The 21,557-nt window shown below is 30.3% G+C and overlaps 12 protein-coding genes across 12 annotated transcripts; 4 read left to right on the top strand and 8 right to left on the bottom strand.

The window, feature by feature from the left end:
• Positions 1–184: 184 nt before the first annotated feature.
• Positions 185–397, bottom strand: FG386_000277 (uncharacterized protein; the record flags this gene model as incomplete). The annotated part of the gene is made up of 1 exon (XM_067339627.1): positions 185–397. The coding sequence occupies one exon, from the start codon at positions 395–397 to the stop codon at positions 185–187; it is 213 nt and encodes a 70-aa protein (XP_067196323.1).
• Positions 398–863: 466 nt separating this feature from the next.
• FG386_000276 (membrane-associated protein with a family 1 glycosyltransferase domain and a ricin domain) lies at positions 864–3,290 on the bottom strand (the record flags this gene model as incomplete). The annotated part of the gene is made up of 1 exon (XM_067339626.1): positions 864–3,290. The coding sequence occupies one exon, from the start codon at positions 3,288–3,290 to the stop codon at positions 864–866; it is 2,427 nt and encodes an 808-aa protein (XP_067196322.1).
• Positions 3,291–3,468: 178 nt separating this feature from the next.
• Positions 3,469–5,904, bottom strand: FG386_000275 (uncharacterized protein; the record flags this gene model as incomplete). The annotated part of the gene is made up of 1 exon (XM_067339625.1): positions 3,469–5,904. One exon carries the CDS (start codon positions 5,902–5,904, stop codon positions 3,469–3,471), a length of 2,436 nt encoding a protein of 811 aa, XP_067196321.1.
• Positions 5,905–6,884: 980 nt separating this feature from the next.
• FG386_000274 (uncharacterized protein) lies at positions 6,885–9,716 on the top strand (the record flags this gene model as incomplete). The annotated part of the gene is made up of 1 exon (XM_067339624.1): positions 6,885–9,716. One exon carries the CDS (start codon positions 6,885–6,887, stop codon positions 9,714–9,716), a length of 2,832 nt encoding a protein of 943 aa, XP_067196320.1.
• Positions 9,717–9,791: 75 nt separating this feature from the next.
• On the bottom strand, positions 9,792–11,606 carry FG386_000273 (uncharacterized protein; the record flags this gene model as incomplete). The annotated part of the gene is made up of 1 exon (XM_067339623.1): positions 9,792–11,606. The coding sequence occupies one exon, from the start codon at positions 11,604–11,606 to the stop codon at positions 9,792–9,794; it is 1,815 nt and encodes a 604-aa protein (XP_067196319.1).
• A 259-nt stretch (positions 11,607–11,865) lies between these two features.
• Positions 11,866–14,658, top strand: FG386_000473 (kinesin heavy chain; the record flags this gene model as incomplete). Its single annotated transcript, XM_067339823.1, has 1 exon — positions 11,866–14,658. The coding sequence occupies one exon, from the start codon at positions 11,866–11,868 to the stop codon at positions 14,656–14,658; it is 2,793 nt and encodes a 930-aa protein (XP_067196519.1).
• Positions 14,659–14,799: 141 nt separating this feature from the next.
• Positions 14,800–15,300, top strand: FG386_000472 (uncharacterized protein; the record flags this gene model as incomplete). The annotated part of the gene is made up of 1 exon (XM_067339822.1): positions 14,800–15,300. The coding sequence occupies one exon, from the start codon at positions 14,800–14,802 to the stop codon at positions 15,298–15,300; it is 501 nt and encodes a 166-aa protein (XP_067196518.1).
• Positions 15,301–15,371: 71 nt separating this feature from the next.
• FG386_000471 (kinesin heavy chain) lies at positions 15,372–17,558 on the bottom strand (the record flags this gene model as incomplete). The annotated part of the gene is made up of 1 exon (XM_067339821.1): positions 15,372–17,558. One exon carries the CDS (start codon positions 17,556–17,558, stop codon positions 15,372–15,374), a length of 2,187 nt encoding a protein of 728 aa, XP_067196517.1.
• A 297-nt stretch (positions 17,559–17,855) lies between these two features.
• Positions 17,856–18,265, bottom strand: FG386_000470 (uncharacterized protein; the record flags this gene model as incomplete). Its single annotated transcript, XM_067339820.1, has 2 exons — positions 17,856–17,869; positions 18,046–18,265. 2 exons carry the CDS (start codon positions 18,263–18,265, stop codon positions 17,856–17,858), a joined length of 234 nt encoding a protein of 77 aa, XP_067196516.1.
• A 345-nt stretch (positions 18,266–18,610) lies between these two features.
• On the top strand, positions 18,611–19,468 carry FG386_000469 (uncharacterized protein; the record flags this gene model as incomplete). Its single annotated transcript, XM_067339819.1, has 1 exon — positions 18,611–19,468. The coding sequence occupies one exon, from the start codon at positions 18,611–18,613 to the stop codon at positions 19,466–19,468; it is 858 nt and encodes a 285-aa protein (XP_067196515.1).
• Positions 19,469–19,510: 42 nt separating this feature from the next.
• On the bottom strand, positions 19,511–19,975 carry FG386_000468 (signal recognition particle SPR19; the record flags this gene model as incomplete). Its single annotated transcript, XM_067339818.1, has 1 exon — positions 19,511–19,975. One exon carries the CDS (start codon positions 19,973–19,975, stop codon positions 19,511–19,513), a length of 465 nt encoding a protein of 154 aa, XP_067196514.1.
• Positions 19,976–20,500: 525 nt separating this feature from the next.
• On the bottom strand, positions 20,501–21,432 carry FG386_000467 (anaphase-promoting complex; the record flags this gene model as incomplete). The annotated part of the gene is made up of 6 exons (XM_067339817.1): positions 20,501–20,570; positions 20,622–20,672; positions 20,730–20,776; positions 20,823–20,883; positions 20,958–21,259; positions 21,307–21,432. The coding sequence occupies 6 exons, from the start codon at positions 21,430–21,432 to the stop codon at positions 20,501–20,503; spliced, it is 657 nt and encodes a 218-aa protein (XP_067196513.1).
• Positions 21,433–21,557: the final 125 nt, after the last annotated feature.

Genomic DNA, 21,557 nt, shown 5'->3' with positions numbered 1-21,557 from the left:
GTAATTGACCATCAATCCCCCCCCCCCCCCCCCCCCNNCCCCCCCCCCCCCCACTGCATTTGAATTAGAAGAGCTTTGGGTTCAATAGGATAATTTGAGTTTTGAAAATGATTAATAATAGTAAGTTTTTGGATTTCTTAGAGGCAGAAAGACTTGATCTGGACCTCACTAGTCAGAGTGTTGGCTACAAACTAGAACAACTCATGGAAATTGCGGGATTTAATTGTGCTTCATGTATATTACATTGTCTGAACAATTCGCTTTTTAAAAAGAAGACAAGAGTTAGCGATTCAAATTCTAATAATCCTATAACAATATTTTGCGGCCCGGGAAATAATGGTGGAGATGGCTTGGTAATAGCGAGGTTCATAAAAATTTTTGGTGGGTTTCCAATCATAATTTATCCGAAGAGGGGGAAGCAAAGCTTTATTTCAAATTTATTGTCTTTGGTTGATGCATTTAAAATACCTTGCTATGAAAAACTTTCAGATGCACCAAACGTCTCAAATTCAATGCTATTCATTGATGCAATATTTGGCTTTGGGTTTGATCCAAATAGAGAAATGAAACCATTTGACGAACTTTTGAAATTTATAATTGAGTCTTCAAACTCTAAAAATATACCAATTGCCTCAATTGATATCCCTTCAGGCTGGAATATGCAAATGAAAGAGATAAATAATCAGCATATGCTTGTTCCTGACGTTCTTATTTCAATAATCGCACCCAAGATTTGTTCCAAGAAATTTGACGGATTACATTTCGTAGCTTCTTCGCTAATTCCTGTAGATATTTCAAGGAAGTATGGAATAGATTATATAAATGAGATTTTTATTCACAGAGGAGAGACACAATTTATTTTATTAACCCAATGAGTCCTGCTTCCAGATTTTTTTGAATAAAAGCTCTTCGCTTTCATTAGTAAATTTGCATTTTTTATAAAATAGAGACATTCCTTGATAATCTCCAAGATCAATATTTGAGAATAAACAGTATGAGTCATTATAAAACTTTTTTTCTTTTGGAACAATAAATTCATCTACTCCTCCAGTAATGTTTGACAAATGTTCTTGGCCGTCCCAATTAATTATTACGCCATAATCACTCTCTTCGTCCCATGACCAAAATTGATTGATATTTCGTGCCCTCATTACTAAGTTCCAATCACATTCATATAATAACGGTTTATTTATCTCCATGGTTGTTTCACTATCAACTTCTAAATCATATTTATTGTTAGTATCATTATTGCTTTGAATTGACTCAACTTTATCCAAACATCTTTTTGTTAAGTGGTTGTACAACATTCTGTTCCCAAGAATAAAACTCCACTTCTGTGATTCATCATCAATATTACATTTTTCAAGTATTATTATGTCATAATCAATTGTTGTTTTTTGGTTGTATTTTGAAACATCATTTGGTATTACGGTCATAGGTATTTCTTTATTATTGTTTCCTCTGTAAATTAAGGACTTGTTGTTAATCTGCTTATTTTTTATTGAAAGACAAAGTTTACTTTTTACATGCTGTATATGATGAAAATTGTTGTGTAGCTCACCTTGTCTTTCAAATGCAGGCCTAAATTTATCTACAAACCATTTAAATGGTTTGCAGCTTAGTTTGTGTTTTATTGCAAGCCTTTCACCTATCCCATCAATATTTTGAATATTACTTCTTCCGAGAACATGAAAGTTTTTGAAATATAATTCATAATATTGTTCGCTTAACCACACTACTGCTGTTCTCAGATGGTTTATATTCATATTATCTACTAGCAACTTCTTGTATTCGAAGTCATTGTTTCTCTCTTTCACATTCTTTCTATCGAAAATATGTCCGACTAGTGAATTTCTAACAACGTGAATTTCTCCTCCACAAAGCCATACTCTAAAACTCTGTTCAATATTCTCACCTCCCCAAAAAAGCATCCCAGGATCATATTTTCCACTTTCTTCCCACCATCTTTTTGTTATCATTAGTATACCACCAGAAGCAATAGGTACTTCTTTAAGGCCATCATCATACCAATGAAATTCGAAGTTCCATTCAATCATCATCTTTGCACCAGCAGTCCCAAGATCACTCCAATCTTTATCCGAAATACTTTGAACTATGGGGCACACGATTCTCTTGTAATTTTCACGGATTGATCTTACCAAGGCTTCTGACCAACCAGGTTTTGGCCTGCAATGGCCGTCTAAAAAAAAAATGTTTGGTCCAAATGCTGCGTCTGCACCAATTATTTTTGAACGTATCAAACCTTGACTCTTCATAATCCTTATTACACGGACATATTTCTTATATTCATCTGGAAGCTGTTTTTCCAGTATTTCTATCACTGATATTTTACTAAAATCATCTACAACAATGATCTCACCCAAAAGTGTTTTAGGGGTAGATTCAATTGTATAAATTATTGTTCTTGAAATAAATTCATCTTCATTGAATACAGGTATAACTACACTTATTCGATCACTTTTCCCGAATTCAGCTTGATTATTATTTATTTCACTATTAGTATTTTCTTTCCAAGTTTTTAAATCATTTTCTATTGATGAGAGGTTCTCAGTTATCTTAAAGTCAGTTTCTCCAAAATTAAAGAATGTGTCAAAATCTACTTCGGTATAGCGTATGTTTCTATTATCAGTATTGTTTTCAAAATAATTTCGTGAGTCCCATTTAGGGGCATTTTCAATGGTTCTCTGAAACCAACCAATAATCAACCAAGCAGAAAATTCAGAAATTGAGAAATTTAAAGGTGGATCAATAATATATGGAAAACTTTTACGAATTCTTTTTTCAGAGAGTGAATGGTAATCATTTTTTGTAAAAGCCTTTATTTTCAATATCAGATCATTTTTTCCTAATTTGATAAATTCTTCTAAAATGAAAGTTAGAATGAGGATAAGTGAAATTATTGAAATAAGTGTCCAACCATATCCTTTATTAACTCTCCTTTTTTTTTTTTTGTCACTATTCTCAAGTTTGCCATTATATCTTCTATTGGCACTTTCCTCAGTTCCTTTGCTTCCAAGTGAAAGGTTTGAGAGTTCTAAAAAAGTCTGCACCCTTGAAGATTCACTAACTTGGTCAATAACTTTAATATATACCTTTCTCCCATTTGAAAAAACAAAGTCAAACAAAGCGATCTCAAAAACCAACGCCAATCCAAGAAATATGTTCCTACAAATAAACACGATAATAAAAGCAACTAATAGTAAAAAGAACCTAGAAAATAGACGATTCCTCCCAAGTTTCTTAATCCTAACGAATATTTTAGAAAACATTTCAGTATTAAATCATCTCCTGAATCAAATCATAAAGTGTGTGATAAAAATTCGGGTGCACTCTCGTGAGATAATATAAACATAAAAGATGGAGAAACACGAGAATGATTCAAAATAATAGGAGTTAATTAACAGAATTAACAATCAAAATCCTATTAGGGTTTGTCTGTAATAATAGTTAACCGGAACACATCATACACTCTTCATCATCTTTTAAACCAGAAGGCCTTAGGGCGCAAGCCATAGTATTTTGGTTCTCTGTAGATTCTATAGCTTTGCGTTTTGAAGGTGCATCGGTTGATTGCTGGTCCTTTCCAACTGGTGTAGCAAGTAATTGTCTATCTACAGTAAACTGAATAGGTCTTGCTGCACTCTGAGTTCGCAAGTAATATATGCCTGTTTTTAAGCCTTTTTTCCAACCATAGAAGTGCATGGAAGACAGCTTCGCAAAATTCGCGTTTTCCATATGTATATTTAAAGATTGGGATTGACAAATATACGGTCCCCTATCCGCGGCCATATCTATGACAGATTTTTGCTTGATTTCCCATACAGTTTTATAAAGCTCTTTGATATCATCTGGGATAGATTTAATGCTCTGGATACTACCGTTATTTGCTATAATACTTTGTTTTAACCTGTCATCCCATAAACCAAGTTCAAGCAAATCGTTCAATAGATATGGATTTACAACAAAGAATTCGCCAGATAGTACCCTACGATTATAAATATTTGACGTAAATGGTTCAAAACTCTCATTATTTCCAAGTATCTGGGAGGTAGAAGCGGTAGGCATTGGTGCCAGTAAGAGGGAATTCCTCAACCCATACTTCGAAATCCTTAACTTGAGAGCTTCCCAGTCACAGATACCAGAGCTGGGTTTAACATCCCACATATCAAATTGTAGTATTCCCTTACTTGCAGGAGAACCTGAATAAGTTTCATAAGGGCCGTCTCTTTCTGCAAGTTCGCAACTTGCTTCCAATGCGGCATAATATATAGACTCAAATATTTCAATATTCAATTTTCTTGCACCATCTGATTCATATGGCAATCTAAGCATCATAAAACAATCTGCCAGGCCCTGAACACCAATACCAAGTGGCCTATGTCTAAGATTGGAGTTCCTTCCTTCAGGGATAGGATAAAAACAGCGATCAATGATTTTATTTAAGTTTCTCGTAATTACCTTCGTAACTTCTTTTAATTTATCGAAATCAAATGTCTTTTTCTCCTTATTTACAAATTTCGGAAGTCCTATGGAAGCTAAATTACAAACGGCAACCTCATCACTACTCGTATATTCCATTACCTCTGTACATAGATTACTAGACACAATCGTGCCTAAATTTCCTTGATTACTCTTTCTGTTTACAGCGTCCTTGTAACATATATATGGAGTTCCTGTTTCGATTTGTGCCTGAAGTATCAAAAACCAGAGTTTCTGTGCCTTAATCGTTTTTCTACCATATCCCTGTTTCTCATATTTCTCATACAGCTCTTTGAACTTATCTCCCCAAGCTTCTTGCAAACCCTTACACTCATCAGGGCACATCAAAGTCCAGTCCAAATCTTTTTCGACTCTCTCCATAAACAAATCTGGGACCCAAAGAGCAGGAAATAGATCACGACATCTCATTTCCTCTTTTCCGTGATTCTTTCGAATTTCTATAAACTCTACAATATCAATGTGCCAGGGCTCGAGATAAACTGCAATAGCACCTTTTCGTTTTCCGCCACCTTGGTCAATGTACCTTGCAGTATCGTTATAGACACGCAACATTGGAATCAAGCCATTTGATCTACCATTAGTTCCTCGGATATACGAACCAGCCCCACGAATGTTACTTACTGCGATCCCAATCCCTCCTGCGGACTTGCTGATATTTGCACACTTAGTAAGTGTGTCGAAGATCCCATTAATTGAATCTTCTGCAATTCTAAGGAGAAAACAAGAAGACATTTGTGGTCGCGGAGTTCCTGAATTGAATAGAGTTGGTGTGGCATGAGTGAAGTATTTTTTTGACATTAGATCATATGTCTCTAGTGCAGCATCTATATCTCCATAGTGAATTCCACAAGAAACCCTCATAAGTAAGTGCTGTGGCCTTTCGACAATCTTATTATTTACTCTTAGCAAATAAGACCTTTCTAATGTTTTGAATGCAAAGTAGTCATATTCAAAATCTCTAGAAAAATCAATTGCAGAGTTTATTTTATCACTGTTCTCAATTATAAACTCATAGACATCCTTCGATAATAGTGGTGCGGAACAACCATGAATATCCTTATAACTATACAACTGAGAGGCAACATCAGATATATCAGAAGATGTATTCTTATGTAAATTAGATATTGAAATCCTTGCAGCGAGCTTTGAAAAATCATTATGAGTAGCAGCCATGTATGCGCAAGTCTGAGATGCAAGTTCATCCAACTCTGACGTTTTAATTCCGCTATAAATACCATTAATTACTGCCTGAGTAACCCTTGCAGGATCAACAAGTGGATTTAAACCATATGCAAGGTCAGTTATCCTACTCAAAATTTCATCAAATGAAACAGGCTCTTGTTCGCCCTTCCTGTTTACTACGTACATCCTTTCAAGAGACATTGGAAATATTGAAAGTTATTCCTTTTTCACGTATGCAGTTCCTTGTACTACTAGTTTAATTTAAAATTTTAATCTGTTTGTAAAAAAAAGTCTATATTCTGGCTCCTAAAAACCTCAGAAAAAAGTGGGGAAGGAGATTTATTTCCACAATGGTGGGGAGAGTCAACTTCAAAATCTATGTGGGGTTACCGCGGATGTGGAATTATTAGTATAGTTAAGTTTTGAGCTAAAAAGGGTAGTTTTTATGCTCTTAGAAACAACTATTGATACTTATTAAGACTATCCTATTTAAATAAAACAACTTGTTTCTCTTATAATAAAATCTGTATAGACTCTAGTCTTGTGATTAATGTTCTTTCATGTATGTCTTTACGACCATAGTAAATGTTAGTGGAATGTATAGGTAATACAATAAGAGAAAATCCAAAATATAATAAATGTCTATCATAGTAATATGTACAAATTAGTCCAAAGTTGGAAATTTAACATACCAGTAGTGAATCCCCCAAGACTATAGTTTTCGTTAAACCGTCGAAAAAATGTTGTGCGTCAAAACCCATGGAACATAAAATTGTCAGGTTTGTAATTAACATTGAAATAAAGTAACAAACGATTCCTAAAGTCGTTTTGGTAGCGACATAAGTTTAAATTATTTATCGAATAAAAAAACTTACCAGAAATTCCACAAACTCCTGCAGTTCCAGTTAGTATACCAAATAATATAATTCCAAGCAACCTGCAGTATTTCAAGACCCTCAAGTTACTTTCAGTTGAAATTATTGAGCTCTTTAATTCCTTTATTTTATTTTTCATTATTAAAAGTATAAATTGAAATTTAGAAGAGCGCGATTTATTACTGGATAGGTTACAACAACCAAAATTGAACTAGTAGGTTGCATACTAATTATTAATGAAATAGTCAAATTTGTTATGCTGTTGTTAAATAAAAAATTTAATTAGAATATATATGTTATCCTGAAATGGAAGAGAAACCATTTGAAGTGTTTAATATAGAAACAACATTGAACTCAAAATGGCGTGTTTCTAAGGAAAATGCAGAAATTTCAAACGATTTTATATTTACTCCATTTGGTATACTAAGACCACTGGTTCTTTGCAATAACCATATTTTAAATCAGAACTTCAGGTTATCATGGGAATATTTTTTTTTAAGATTTACTTCAAAAATTAAAGATGAAATGAGGAATGGTTTATTTGAAATACTTTCAACTATTAAATCCTCTGAAGACTCTACTGGGAGCAATGAATTGCCAGTTATTGGAGCCCTGTCTGGAACGAACATTACTGATCACTCAATAGTATTTGGGATCTTGGAGGACTTTTTGAATAATTCAAATGGAATAAGCACCATAACATTAGAACATGAGGAAATAGGAATCGATGGATTAAATTTGTCTAAAATAATAGATACTATTTGGATTAAAATTATAAATAAATATGTTGAAAAACATAATAGTGGTAGCGATTTTAGGAATAAACTGGGAACTAAGGATTATTTAAACTCGCTCTTTGATAAAAAAATAAATAGTGATTTTATTTCAGATAAAAAGAACACTTCAAGTTCTTCTAAAAAAAGAAGTAAAATATTAACAAAAAGAAATAGCAATTCAAATGTATTAACTGATGATAATAAGTTTAATTTTAGTAATTATTTAAAAACACTATCATTCTATCAAGAATATGAAAGTTTTCAGGAACCATCTAAAAGTGATGATTTTAATTCATTATTTAACTCCATATTCAGTCTTAAACAGAAAGATATAAACGACGCTTCAAGAGGTTTCAAAATACTTGGAGATATATATAATAATATAATAAGAAAAGAACAGAATTATAATCCTATTGTTTTGTTATTACCAGGCGCAGAATATTTCCCTTCATGCCAACTATATCAACTATTGGACGTTATTTACTCATTAAGAGAAACATATAGAATACCATTTGTAGTTATCTTGGGTATTTCAACTAATATTGCTCATATAAAACGAATAATTGGTCAAATATCCATGAAAAGATTAAAAGTAATTACTCCACGATTGTTGGATTCTAGAACAGTGTTCTTCAAGTCTATATTAAACCAATTAATTGTTGAAGTTGAATATATAGTTCCAGATTTTAATTCTATCAATAAAAACTCGAATGTCAACAACTTATCAAACATTTTTTTGAATAGCAGTTCTTTTTTAAAAGATATTCAATTAACCCCATTTATATCATCTGTGTCCCTTCGACAGATTAAGGACAACTTTTTCCAACAAGATTTATGCCTTTCTTCTTCAATAAGAACTATTTTTTTAATTTTTCAGGATTATTTTTCTAGTGAAGAACTTACTTTTCTTATTCAACCAATTGATAAAATAATTCAAGATAGGCTTTCTGTAAAAAGTAAAGTGTTGAATGATGATTCTGAAAATGTTAGAATTGTTAGAAAGAGTAAAAAGGTTCAGGATATATTTAAAAATGAGCTTATTGACTTTAGAGATACGATTTTGAAAATTCGTCTTGGAATTTATTTTATTAATATTATTATTATTGAACTGGATTTAAATAGCATTAATGATAGGTATAATCAATTGATTAATTGGCTAGAGTTAATTGAGTGTTGTAAAGTATTTGATATCGAGAAAAAAATCAAATTGTTTGAGGAAAGGATCAGAGGTATTGTAGATTTTGAAAAAAAATTGAAGCCAATATTTAAAAAAATGAACATTATAGTTGAAGTTTTGTTTTCAAAACATAAATTCGAAAGAAAAAAGAATACTTCATCAGAATTATTCAATTGGACTATGGAGACATTTCGGAAGAATCTTTCAAAGCTATTTATATATAAGAACTCGAATAGTTATGATACCTTAAAATATGGAAATAAATTCATATTTAATCTATTTGACAGTTTAAATCACTTTAATAGATCTTATGACATTTATATCGATAAATTGATTAATCCAGTTTATTTGTTTGACACATTTGAGAAATTAATTAACTTGAATTATGAACAAAATACATTTATTGATTACTTTGCAGTTTATCAATTACTAAAGTCCATTAAAGATCAAAATATTAATCTTTACGATTTATTGATTTTGTTCTTCAATTTTATAACTGATAATAGAGCAAGGCACATTCACTCTATGAAAACTAATGAAGAAATATTAAAGGAAAACTTTACATTTGTCAATAAGTGCACTGGATTTTCGTTCTCAAAACAAGAAAGGTACTTAATTGAAAGATATATGACAATTTTAAGTACTTTTCAACTGATTGGAATAATAAGTATATATAAAAAAATGGGAAAGAGATCAGTTCATATCAAAGATGAAAGTAGAAACTTTGAAGATATTAAATACTTAAATCGTAAAAACAATAATAATAAATCTTTTTTTGATGTCTTCAAATATATGTTTGATGACATTTATGCTAGAAAAATACATTGGAGTTTTCTTGAAACATATGACTCTAACAAAGTTTTTGATAAGAAAGACAGGCTCGATTCTGACCAATCAAATATGGAAGAAATAGACTTAGAATGTGATATTACTACTAAAAATAGAAAGCATAGCAAATCTGACATTATTTCAATTGAAAAAATAGACAAAGTTAGTAAAAAGGACCTTAATATCAAAAACTCAAACAATAAAAGAACCCTAGAAACTGTTAAACGAAGAGCTGCAGAGATTAATCTAAAACAAATAAGTAAGTTTAGAGGAATAATTAAACAAAAAACTGTAAATTCTGCGAATATTGTTAAAGAGTTAAGGAATTTGAATCGTCTCAAAGCTATTTCAAATTAGAAAATGGATTTCAACTCACTTTGTACTTGACCATGATCTAATTTTGAACATAGTAATCATTGGAATACACTGTTTTTATTTATTTATTTTTTCACATTTTCTATCTTTTAATGAATTAATTTCACTCATATTTACCTTTCTGGATATTTGATTGTTTATAGAAGCATCGGTGCCGTATTTTTCAAAAATGGTTGGTACTACTTCAACAGTCCTTAATTTCCCTATAGAACTTATTGGGAAATAAAATTTTTCCAACTGATTACTTTGAGACTTAACTGGATAATTCGCTTCAGTTTCTAAAAATTCTGGAAGTGATGTAATTGTTGCAGGTAATTCAAAATTTACCTTCGAATAACTTTCTTTAATTTTTGAAGAATAATTCGTGATGCTTTTGTAATAAAACGTATTTATATTTGAGCAAGGATATTTATTTGTTTTTAGTTCTCCAGCTTGAGACCTTGAATAACCTTTTTTTTTATCTTCTGCAGTTTTATCTTTTAAAGGAAGATTTTCATCCAGGACTGCAAATGTACTCTGCTCATTTTTTAGATCTAACTCCGATCTTAATAATGTGTATTCATCCTTCAGAACCATGTATTCCTCAATAATTTTATTTAATTTGGACAAAGTTTCTTCATACTTATTCTCTAAAACTCTGTTCTCATTGCGCAGACGGATAACATCTGCAGATAACTTGCTCTTTTGAAGGAGGTAATATTCTATTTCTTTCTCAAATTTATCCTTTTGTGAAATTGAATCTTGAAGTTCAATTTTCTTATCATTGAGTTCTTCAGATATATTTCTAAGTTGTTTCTTCAGACGTGAATTTTCCATTTCTATTGTATGAAAGGTATTTCTCTCTTTTTGTATGATATCAAATTGATGGTATAAGAAATCTTCCAGTTCAGTTATCATATGAGAAATTTTTCTAATTGATAATTGATCCCTTTTTGAAAATTCTCCTATTTCGCCACTTGAAACTAAAGAAACCCTTTCTAAGAGGTACTGTAATGACATCTGTAACTCTCTGAAGTTAGAAAACATTGTTTGACCTTTCCAAGGTAGGCTTTCTAATAATTCATTGTTAAGGTTTTTCATACTTTTATTATCATAATCAGTATCAGTTTTATTTTTTTCCTCAGAAATAAGTTCAGATAGTTTTTTTTTTTGTTCTGTATTTAAAAATTTTACTGTTTCTTCATTATCAGTTAAGTTGTTAGTTTTAATATCTTTTAATGTAATTATCCTTGTTAATAAGTTATTGGCAGTTTCTGTTCCAGAAAATTCTGGTGTAATTAGGAATTCCTCGAGCCATTGTAAAATTGAGTTACTTATATCTGTAATATCCAAAAGTATATCTAAATTTGTTTCATTACTTACTTGGTTTAGTACATCACTCCAGTATGCAGATGTAATATCACTTTGATTGTTATCTGAAACAATTTCTTGCATAATCTGTCTTATTTCACGCAGTGAAATTTTTGAAAATAACTTTGAACCACTAAAAAAGTGTGAAACATTATTTAAATCAAGTAATTTTGTCTCACTTGCTGACTTGTCTATTATTTTATTTCGAAGGTGTATCATCCCACTTATTATACCTTCAAATTCTTCAGACGTACCATTTTCTATTTTATTATTCAATTGTAGAAGATCTTCAAAAAGTCTCCAAAATTCTATGAAAGAAACGTAATCTGATTTAAACCACCTAAAACTTGATTGATCCAAAGTTGATTTGATATCTTCTTTTATCGTTTTTCTTATAAACTCTTCAACATTTTTTCTTGGTAAACAATCGGTATTGTCAAGTTTCAAATCTTGAACCAACTCCTGGAAATACTTAATAGAATAGATAGCTATATCTTTTAAAGAAAACAAATCATTAAGCATATCAATTAAAAACAACAAATTACATTATTATAAAAAGAAAAAAAAGTTTTATAATTTGCTTAAACTTCTCCTCATGTGCATGTTAAATTTTATTGCGGTAATATTGTTTAATAGGATTTCTTCATCTACACTAAACTTAAGGATGTTCTTTAGATAGTGATTAATACAATAAAGCTTATGAAGTACATACATAGTCATATTATTTTGCTTTAATCTATATATTGCCCGTTTCAAAGTAATAAATAATAAGTTTAATACAATGAATGTAAATGATAAAATAACATCTGAAAGATTAAATAAACTAGACGAAAATAATATAATTGAAAATTATGAAAAAATTATGAACATAAAGGAAATTAATAATAGACAATTGTTATCACATTCAGAGTCTCCTTTTAATGTTGCAATTAGATTTAGACCCAGTAATACACATGAGTCAAGTAATGTGGAAAATATATGGGACCTTTCAGATACATGCGTCTATGACAAGTTAAAAAAAACCAGTTATTTTTTTGATTATGTGTTTGATGAAAAGTCAACTAATCAGTTAATATTTGATAAGTTAGTAAAGGAGGTCCTTGGATTATGTTTAGGTGGAATAAATGTAACTATTTTTGCATATGGTCAGACTTCATCGGGAAAGACTCACACAATGCTAGGTGATAACAAGGGAAGTTACGACGGTATTATTCCTCTATCAATTAATGAAATTTTTTCTCTCGCAAATAATAGGGGAAAAATTCACAATGTTGAAACTGAATTTACTTTTACAGTTTCTTATTTGGAGGTTTATAATGAAAGATTAATAGACCTTCTTGCACCACAACAAATGGGAAATAATAGCGACCAAAACCTCAAAAAGATTAAGATAGTTGATGGTATTGATGGTAATGTTGAATTGCTAAATTTAAGCTCCAGAAGAGCAACTTCATATAACGATATACTTGAGATCCTAAGGATAGGATCAAAGATTAGGCATGTTGCAGAAACTTCTATGAATGAAAGATCGTCCAGAAGTCACACGATACTTCGAATTAGAATTGATTCTAAATATGTAAACTCGAATGACTTACGTGTTGGAGTACTTAACTTTGTTGATCTGGCAGGTAGTGAAAGTATTAAGAGAACACAGCTAGAGGGTGAAAGAAGGAAGGAAGGCATGAGTATTAACAGAAGTTTGTTGGCAGTTTCTCAAGTTATTTCACAGCTAAACGAGATTTCAAATTTAAATGAAAACAATTTAAGTAATATTCAAGGACAGAAGAGTGTTCACATTGAAAATAACTCTTTTTCAAAAGGTAAATATATCAATTACAGAGACTCAAAAATAACAAGAATATTATCAGATTCTCTTGGAGGGAATTCAAAGACAATAATAGTATGTAATTGCTCTCCCGATAAATTTAATTATTACGAAACTATTTCGACCCTTGATTTTGCTAAAAGGGCCAAGAATATCCAAAATAAAATTAAAGTTAATATTCTTAGATCAGATGAGAGAGAATTTGAAGTTATGAGAATTAGAAACGAAATATTTACATTGCAAAAGAAACTTTCAAGTATTTTGCTTACTAACTGCTTTAAGAAGGATGAAACTACTGAAAAAGAACCAAAAATCAAATTTTTATTGACTGATTCAGAGTCGAAAAACCAGAGGATAGAATATCATACAAATTCTGATTTTAAAGGTAATAACTTGGATTTAAATTGTGACCTATGTTCGGTTTATAAGGATCGCTATTTAGAAATTTTAACTAAATGTTCAGAGATCATAGATATTAAAGATGTAACAATTAAAAACTTAGAAGCTGATATAAATTCATTTATACCAAAGCTGTCAGAATTTGACAAAATTAAGGAATGCAATAATAATTTAAATAACGAATTAAAGTTAAGAAATGAACAAATCATTAAAAGAGATACTAAAATAGATCACTTAAATAAAATTTTGTTTAAGGCAAGACATCAAATAGATCTTTTTGAAGCACAACTTTCCACTAAAAATAGTGAAATTTTCCTGTTAAAAGAAAGAGAGGAGGAAATAAACAATGAAAATGACAAATTGAGAAATATAATTCTGAATCTGGAGAATTTAGTAGAATATTTCATTTATTGGTATATTTATTGTACTTTTAAAAAAGACAATTTGAAAAAAAAAATAGAAGAAAAAATTCAACCTGACATACTTATGGATGAGATATCATTGAATATTTTGAGATATGTAAATGAGTATTTTAATACTAATTTCAGAGATGGTCTTTATTCAGATGAAATATACTGTAATTATTCACATGAAATTAATTGCCTAATAGTTACTAGAGAACTACAAGAACTTAAATCTGATATCATTGAGTATGACCTTGAAATTCAGAAGTTAGAAAATGATATTACTAATTCACAAATAAATGGAATTTCAAATTTAAATTGTATAATAATTTGCTTGTTTGAAATTTTAAATCTAAAAAAAACAGAGGAATCACCGAATTTAATGGATACTACCTCAGAACAATTAGGCAAGCTTTCAATTTCAGAGTCATACAGACTAAAAAAAGAATTATGTGGAATCAAGAGAGAGATTGAAAAGGCTAACTCTGAATTAAAAGAAAAGAGGATTTATGAAACAAAACTCAAACAACTTGAATTCGAACTCGACCGCATAAAAACTGAAAATCTCAACTTAACAAAGCAATTAGAATACAATTCTAAGGAAAACATGCAACTTGTTTCCAAAATGAACGAAATGAAGTACGAAATAGATAGTATTAGGTCTATTCATTTAGATAGATATAGTCTGGTTTCAGAAGATAGTATTTCTAAGGAGGGACTTCAGGATTTAGATAAAAATACACAGAAACAAAATTTATTTAATACTGTGGGAAAAGAGAACTTTGAAAAATTTAATTGTTCAGTAATTCACAGCACCAAACATTCTGAATTTGAATCTGTTTCTGAAAAGTTTAATATTACAGGAAAAATTAACATTAATTCATATGATAGTGAAGAAAACATTAATAAGAATGAAGCCGTTTCAAGTGAGTGCAACACACAATAGTAACCGCGTTTTAGTGCTGTTGGTACTTTATTTAACGCGAAATATTGTTGACTGATTTCTTGGAAAAAAAATACAATAATAATGTGTATAATCATTAAAATTATACTATTTATAGAACTTCTAGTACTATATTCGTTGTCAATGGCAAACATCCAACCTGAATTTGAGAATGATCATAAAGTTATTACTATCGATGCATGTCAAGACAATGAATTTTTTCAAATTGATGCTATAAATTATAAACAGGTAACAATAAATATAAATAACGTGCTTAATTGTAAGGAGACTTATATAAAAATTAATATTTTAGTTAGTACAGTTGTTGAATTCAAATTGGTTGGTAATCCGACAACAGGGTATAACCACAAACTGGTATCATTTCCACTTGATTCTATAGTTAAATTATTGAAACATTACTATACCCAAAAAGAACACAAAAAAGGAATGATAGGTGTCGGTGGTATTTATACCTTTGAATTCCTCTCGGTTTCAACTGGAAAAGCAACTGCAAAAATCGAGTATGCTAGATTTTTTGAGCAGACACCTGATCCTCTCTCAAAGATATTCATTGAGTTCTTAGTTGTTGACCCTGTACCAGAGCCTACTAAAGAAGCAAGTATAAAAACCAAAATAAATTCATAATAATGAAATATAAGTTTTTAATGTCCTAATAGATACAACAAGCATTAAATTTTACACCTAGTGATTATGCCCTAGTCACGGCGTTTTGTTTGAGATCTGGTAACTGGGCGATTCACAGAATTTATTTTTGGTTGTCCGCCGCTATTTTGTGCAATATCTGACATAAGTTTAATTTCTGTGACTTTATTCGTTTTATCTGTTTTTTCTTGTGTTTCGTATCCTCTTAATTCCTCCTCCGAGTTCACAAATAAATATTTACCGGATTCAATGTTACAGCTTTCACTTGTATTCTCTGTATTGGAGAGGTGATAAATAATTTCAATCTCTTCTGTTTGAATTGTCCTAGTTTCTTGAGAGGTCTCGAAAGTGTCAAGCGAGTTGAGGGAACTTGATATAAGTTCTATCTCCGTCTCCTCTTCGTTTATGATATTTTCTTGTAGTTCTATATTTCCTTTAGATTTAACATTTACCTGACCTTTGCGTTTACTTACGTTTAATAAGTTTGAATTATAATCTTTTGAATTTTCATCACAACCAAAGTTTGAAACCCTATCTTTCAAATTAGTTTTTATAGAATAAATAGATTGAGTTTTATTAACTTGGATTTTGGGTGACTTCTGGTGGAAAGGTATTTCACCTTTTATCATACGGGCAACCCTACTCTCCACATTTTTATATGATCTGACGTTTGAGATTTGGTTGCATGTACCTTTCCTTAATACCTTTCCTGTATCAAAAGAAGCTTTGGATGACGTACAAGTTATGTTCTTTTGATTAATTCTTATGGTTGAATTTAAATATTTTGGTGTGTTTATAACAAATTTTTTGTTCATATGATTTATTTTATGTAAGTCACATTTTTCATTCAGTGTTTCCTTTTCTCTAATTCTTGGGCTAACAATCCCAACATACTTCATCATTTCAGTTTTATTTCCATAAGTTGGAGTGTTCAATGTTGCATATGTCTGTTGGAAGAATGTTATTGATGGAGAAATAGTGCATATCATTATACATCTCAAACAATAAGGTGAATATGGTGGGTCTGCTCCACCACCCAAATACTCTTGCAGAAGTCTTGTAAGTTTACTTTCTCTATAAGGTATACAACTTTGAGAAAAACTTGTACCATCATTTTTTTTTAGTGCATTTATTACCTTACTTAAAGACAATATAGATGAATTGATAAACGTACTTTCTACCATTCTTCTTCCAGAATTATTTGTTATTCTATTATTCTCAAATCCAGAAAGATCAATTAAATTAACAATTGTACGCGGATAGTTAGTGTTAATTTTAGGCTTAACATGAAAGGAAATACTACCACGTCGCTTTCGATTTTCGATTGTATCCTCAGTAGAAATGTTAGTTTTATCTCGATTTGAATTATCAACTGGCGGAATATAATTTATTTGAATGCATGCATGACTCCTACTACTTACAGAATTTACTGAGGTTTTACCAGATGTACGCTTCCTAAGTGCCTGAGAGTAAACTTTATAAAAATCATCCCAAGTTACAAACTCTGACTTCACTGTCCCAATAACCCTAATTCTACCACAAATGTCTGTTCTAATAGAAACGCCCGATGAACATGTTCTATTAGTATCGCCGGGATTTTTTATACATTCAATTCCAGAGAGCAAATCTTGTATTTTCTCACAATATACTTCAAAGAAGGAGAATGAAAATCTACCTGGAGTGTCTTGCTTATTGTTTTTTTCAATGAGTTGCTTTACTGTAAGACCTACAATACCTACATCATCCCCTTCCCCTCCATGCATCGTATATGTTTTTCCAGTACCAGAACTGCCAAATGCAAATACATTGATACAAGTGCATTCTGACAAAAGTGGATTTACAAAATCCCTCACCTCTTTTGAATAGATATATTCAGTACTACTGTTAGTATCATATATTTCGTCAAACTCATAACTCTTTGGCAATGCTCTATGCCTTGGATCCTCCAATATTATTTTTTTCTTTCCTAGGCCACTATCAACAACTTCTACACAGCCTTGAAGTGATTCTGAGTTTCCATTTACATCAAATGGCCTAATTCGAATGATTACACGCACATTTTCACTATTTAAATGTATTTTATTAGAGTTTTTAAGTAAAAAGTCATTAGAAGATGCAACAACATTCTTTCCAGTGTTCTTATTTAATCTTACAATTGCTTTCGGTTTCACCTTTGAAAAGCTATCCAGAAAGATATTTTTGTCCTTAGCGCCCTGAGATATATTAATTTTTGAGCTCATCCTTTGCTTGTAAATATTTTACAGTATGTTTAAATTGAAATAAAAGTAGGATATTCGCTAACCAAAAGTGAGAAATCAAGAATGAGCCACATAAAATTAACTAATTTAAAACAGAAAAAAGACTACGCTAGTTCTCTGAGGGGGTATAAATGGTATATGGAGGGGCGTAAGAGGAATTAGAATAAATTATCTGTTAATTAAACCGCAAAAAATTGTAAAAAAATGTGGTTGAATGTTTGTAACGTTAAGGAAAAAATATATTTGAAAAAAAAGTTATAAAGAAAATATTATAAAAATCTATAATCTATTCTCTAGAATATTGATTTTTATATTATAACAATGAAATATTTCATATAATTAATTGCTTAAGCAAATCCATTTTTCCAACTAATAGCAACACCTACAGTCGAATGGACAATCAGGGGTATTACCGCCGGTACCTATAAAAACGATATTTTAGATCGATATTAGTGCATAAAAAACTTACCGATATTTAAGTCTTCAATGTTATAAATAGGTAATCCATCACTTGCATACCTCAATGGCTTTGCTTTGCTAAGTGGAATATCATCTCCGGTTTTATTCACACTCGATTTGTTCTTTAGACTTAACTTTTTCTTTAATTTAGGGCCAGATAAGGTTTGAATCTGTATTTTTTTATTTTTGATGTCAAATATTTTATCAATCTCAATTTTTGATTCTCCCATGGTTTCTACTGACCTATTTAGGTAGACAGAGTTCACTTTTTTTTTTTTTACCATTGTTAGATAAACTTTTGAAAGACTGTTTGATTAGTTTTTAGCTATTTGGACAATTTTGTTTTAAATATTTAAAAATAACAATTAATATTGAAAATATTTACAGAATACCTCCTGTTAACTCTAAAAAAATGGGTTTTGTATTTTTATTCTCCTTACTGGCGGTTAAATTCATTCTGTCAAGCTTTGATTATACTTCAAATAAGTAAAATTAATTGAGATTGCTATATATATTTTAGAATAAAATTTGTTTATATATCCTATTATGATCGTTAGAAACATATTTTTTTAAAAATGAGAGTAAATTCTTGTATTTCGGAGATAACAAAATCCTCAAGTAACACTGAATTTTATGATGATTCTTTTGAAGATGAATTGTTTATTATGAAACCAAACAATGAAATTAAAACTAAAAAGGTAAAAAAAATAATCGAAGATTTAACTGATGACGAATCAACAATATCAGGTGACTTTGATTTTAATGATCCGACAGAAAGTGATTATCATAGTATCAAAAATATTTTGGTTAGAACTCAGTACAATCTAATTAAAAATTTGAATTTTCATGAGTTTGTAGATATTATATGTAATCAAGGAAACATTGGAACTACAGTAAGCATTTCAGATAATATTGTGGGCTTTTCAACAATCGTCAACTTCAGACAATACAGACTCGTGATGTCAGAAATTGCTTCGTTTATTCAAGATAAAATAGGTAAATCGAACGAGGATTTCAAACAATTATTAGATTCCATAATTTACGAAAAGAATGTTGGACTAATAATAAATGAGAGAATACCAAATATTCCCCATGAAATTGCGCCTGTCCTTTGCAACTGTCTGAAAGACGACATCCAATGGACACTCGATAATATAGAAGACTTCCCACTTGAGGAAAGGGAATTTTACAATTGGGACTATATTGTATTATTCACAACAAGGTACGTTTCTACAAAGGATCATGAATTAATACAGTATAACAAATATGAGGAAGAGCGAATTCTTGATAATTCACTACACAAATTTGTTTGGAGAGGCGAAAAGAAACAGTGGTTTGGATCCGGAAACAAGAATGATACATTACTTATGAGGCAAGAATTTGTTATCGCAATATCAGACTATGAAACATTCAAAAAATGCTATTTTTGTTGATATTACTGAATGTTAAACTTATTGTGTATTTATTCTTTTGATTCATTTCTTTTTCTTCGGTTTACATCTCCCTACAATAGTATTTGAACCACATATGTTACTTTGATCATTATTGCATATTTTTAAATTAGAATATTCAATTTGTTGATGTGTTTTTTGTTGTTTTGCTCTTATTTCATTTATTCCACTTCCTACTGAGATCAACAACTGCCTCTTACTTAATATTTGTTTATTGTATGGATCCCCATTTGAGTCTAATAATGAATACCTAACTCTACCAAAAAACCTGTAATCTTTCGGGTGACGCTTCCGTTCTATTTGACAGGGTATTCCTAATTGAATGCAAACTTCTGCAATCTCTGCTACTGTCGGGTTTTCAATGCAATTTAAAAACGAGACAACTCTTCCTTTTGAAATAGATCTTTTTTTGTCTAAGTAAACAGGATATATAATCTTCCAGTTGGAAGTGTCACCACTTTTTTTAGTTTCATTATTTCCTATATTCATTATTGATTTTAGTTATAAAAATAAGAAATGAGGCTATTTTATGCGCGTCAAAATACTAAACTGTTCGCCTTTATATCCCCGAAACAAAAATTTGAGTTAACATGTTTTGAGCAATAACTCACTATACAAATACTTAATATTAAGCCGTAGAAAACAATTCCATACTCATATGCATCCCATATTAGAACAATAATCCAAGAAACTGAATAAATCGTAACTTTAATTATAATTTTAATAAGTATAAAAAGCAAGTCCACCCTATTATTTTTTCTATAATTATTTAATGCAAATCCATGTATGCAAAAATTTTTTACGTTCGAGGTTATTAGCAATAAAAAAAATGCGATTTTTTTAAAATTTCTACTTAAATCCTTGTTCAACCCGTATTGAAGCATTTCAGAAATTTTGTTGAAAATTAACACTATAAAATGATTTGTTCATTAAATTATATTTATGTGGAAGGTGACAAAAAAAATGTTACGTGTAAAGAACGCAAAAATTTATAGATTTAATCGCCCACAGCTTCTATCTCAAAAACCGATAAATTTTTGTGTCGATAGTTGCTCCTATCTTAACCGATTGAGAAATAGGAATACTAAAAACAACAAATAAATAAATATAAAAACAACAATAATTTAATTCTTACCTTTCAATTATATCGTTCTTAACTTCTCTTGGACCCCAAACTCTTATTTGTCTAAGTTACAAAAGTGTCTGTTTCAACCAATAGTAAATGTAAATTCTTTTCACTAACCTAATATGTGTATCTCTACCAGTTTGATGGTTAGCCAATATAGCAATCTGCTTATTTTAAGTTAAATTCTAAATAATGTTTGTCATCTCTTACCTGTATGCAAAATGTTGAGATATAATTTTGGGACTCACATATGGATTTTATTTTTCCCGGACTCAAATATTAATTTATTTACAAAAAAAATATATATAAATATAAATCTTTATAATAATAATACAAACAACTTACATTGCATCTTTGAAAAAGCTATCTGCTATTTCTTTTGGTGAGAGTGGGATCCTAATCCAGCCATCTGGTTCGGATAACTGCATTTCTTTTATTTCTTCAAGATCACCCTCTTGACTCCCCGATCTAATTGAAATAATTTGAGGTGTATAGCTTTCATCAATTTTATACGCAAGATATAAATCTATAACAGATATTTTTGTTTTTCTAGGAAATCTCAATGTAATTGTATGAGGGCTCTGTCCATCACTTTGCCAAAATGTGCTAGAATTATTATCTCTTAATTGTGAAATACCATTTCCAGGCTATGAATATTGAGTTTGTAAGGTTCAATGTTTGCATATACACTTACCTTTGCGGAGGAAAGTGACCAAGATGCCATATCACCTATTTCTATTAACTCCGAAAATACCTCATCATAAGTCTGATTTACAAGATTAGGAGTCGCAATATCTGACTCTACCAATGTTAGATTCATTGTTTAATAGGAAATTTACATTTATTGAGTTTTGAATAAAATATTTTCCTTTTACAATACCTGATTTGACGCGCTCTTTTCATTCCATGTAAAAAATTATAAATAACAAAATAATATTGTTGCGC

The sequence above is a fragment of the Cryptosporidium ryanae genome, assembly GCF_009792415.1.
Source record: "Cryptosporidium ryanae isolate 45019 chromosome Unknown contig_13, whole genome shotgun sequence".
NCBI classification, from domain to species: domain Eukaryota; phylum Apicomplexa; class Conoidasida; order Eucoccidiorida; family Cryptosporidiidae; genus Cryptosporidium; species Cryptosporidium ryanae.
Note: the sequence above shows the minus strand (reverse complement) of the source record. Positions and strands in the feature narration are given on the sequence as shown.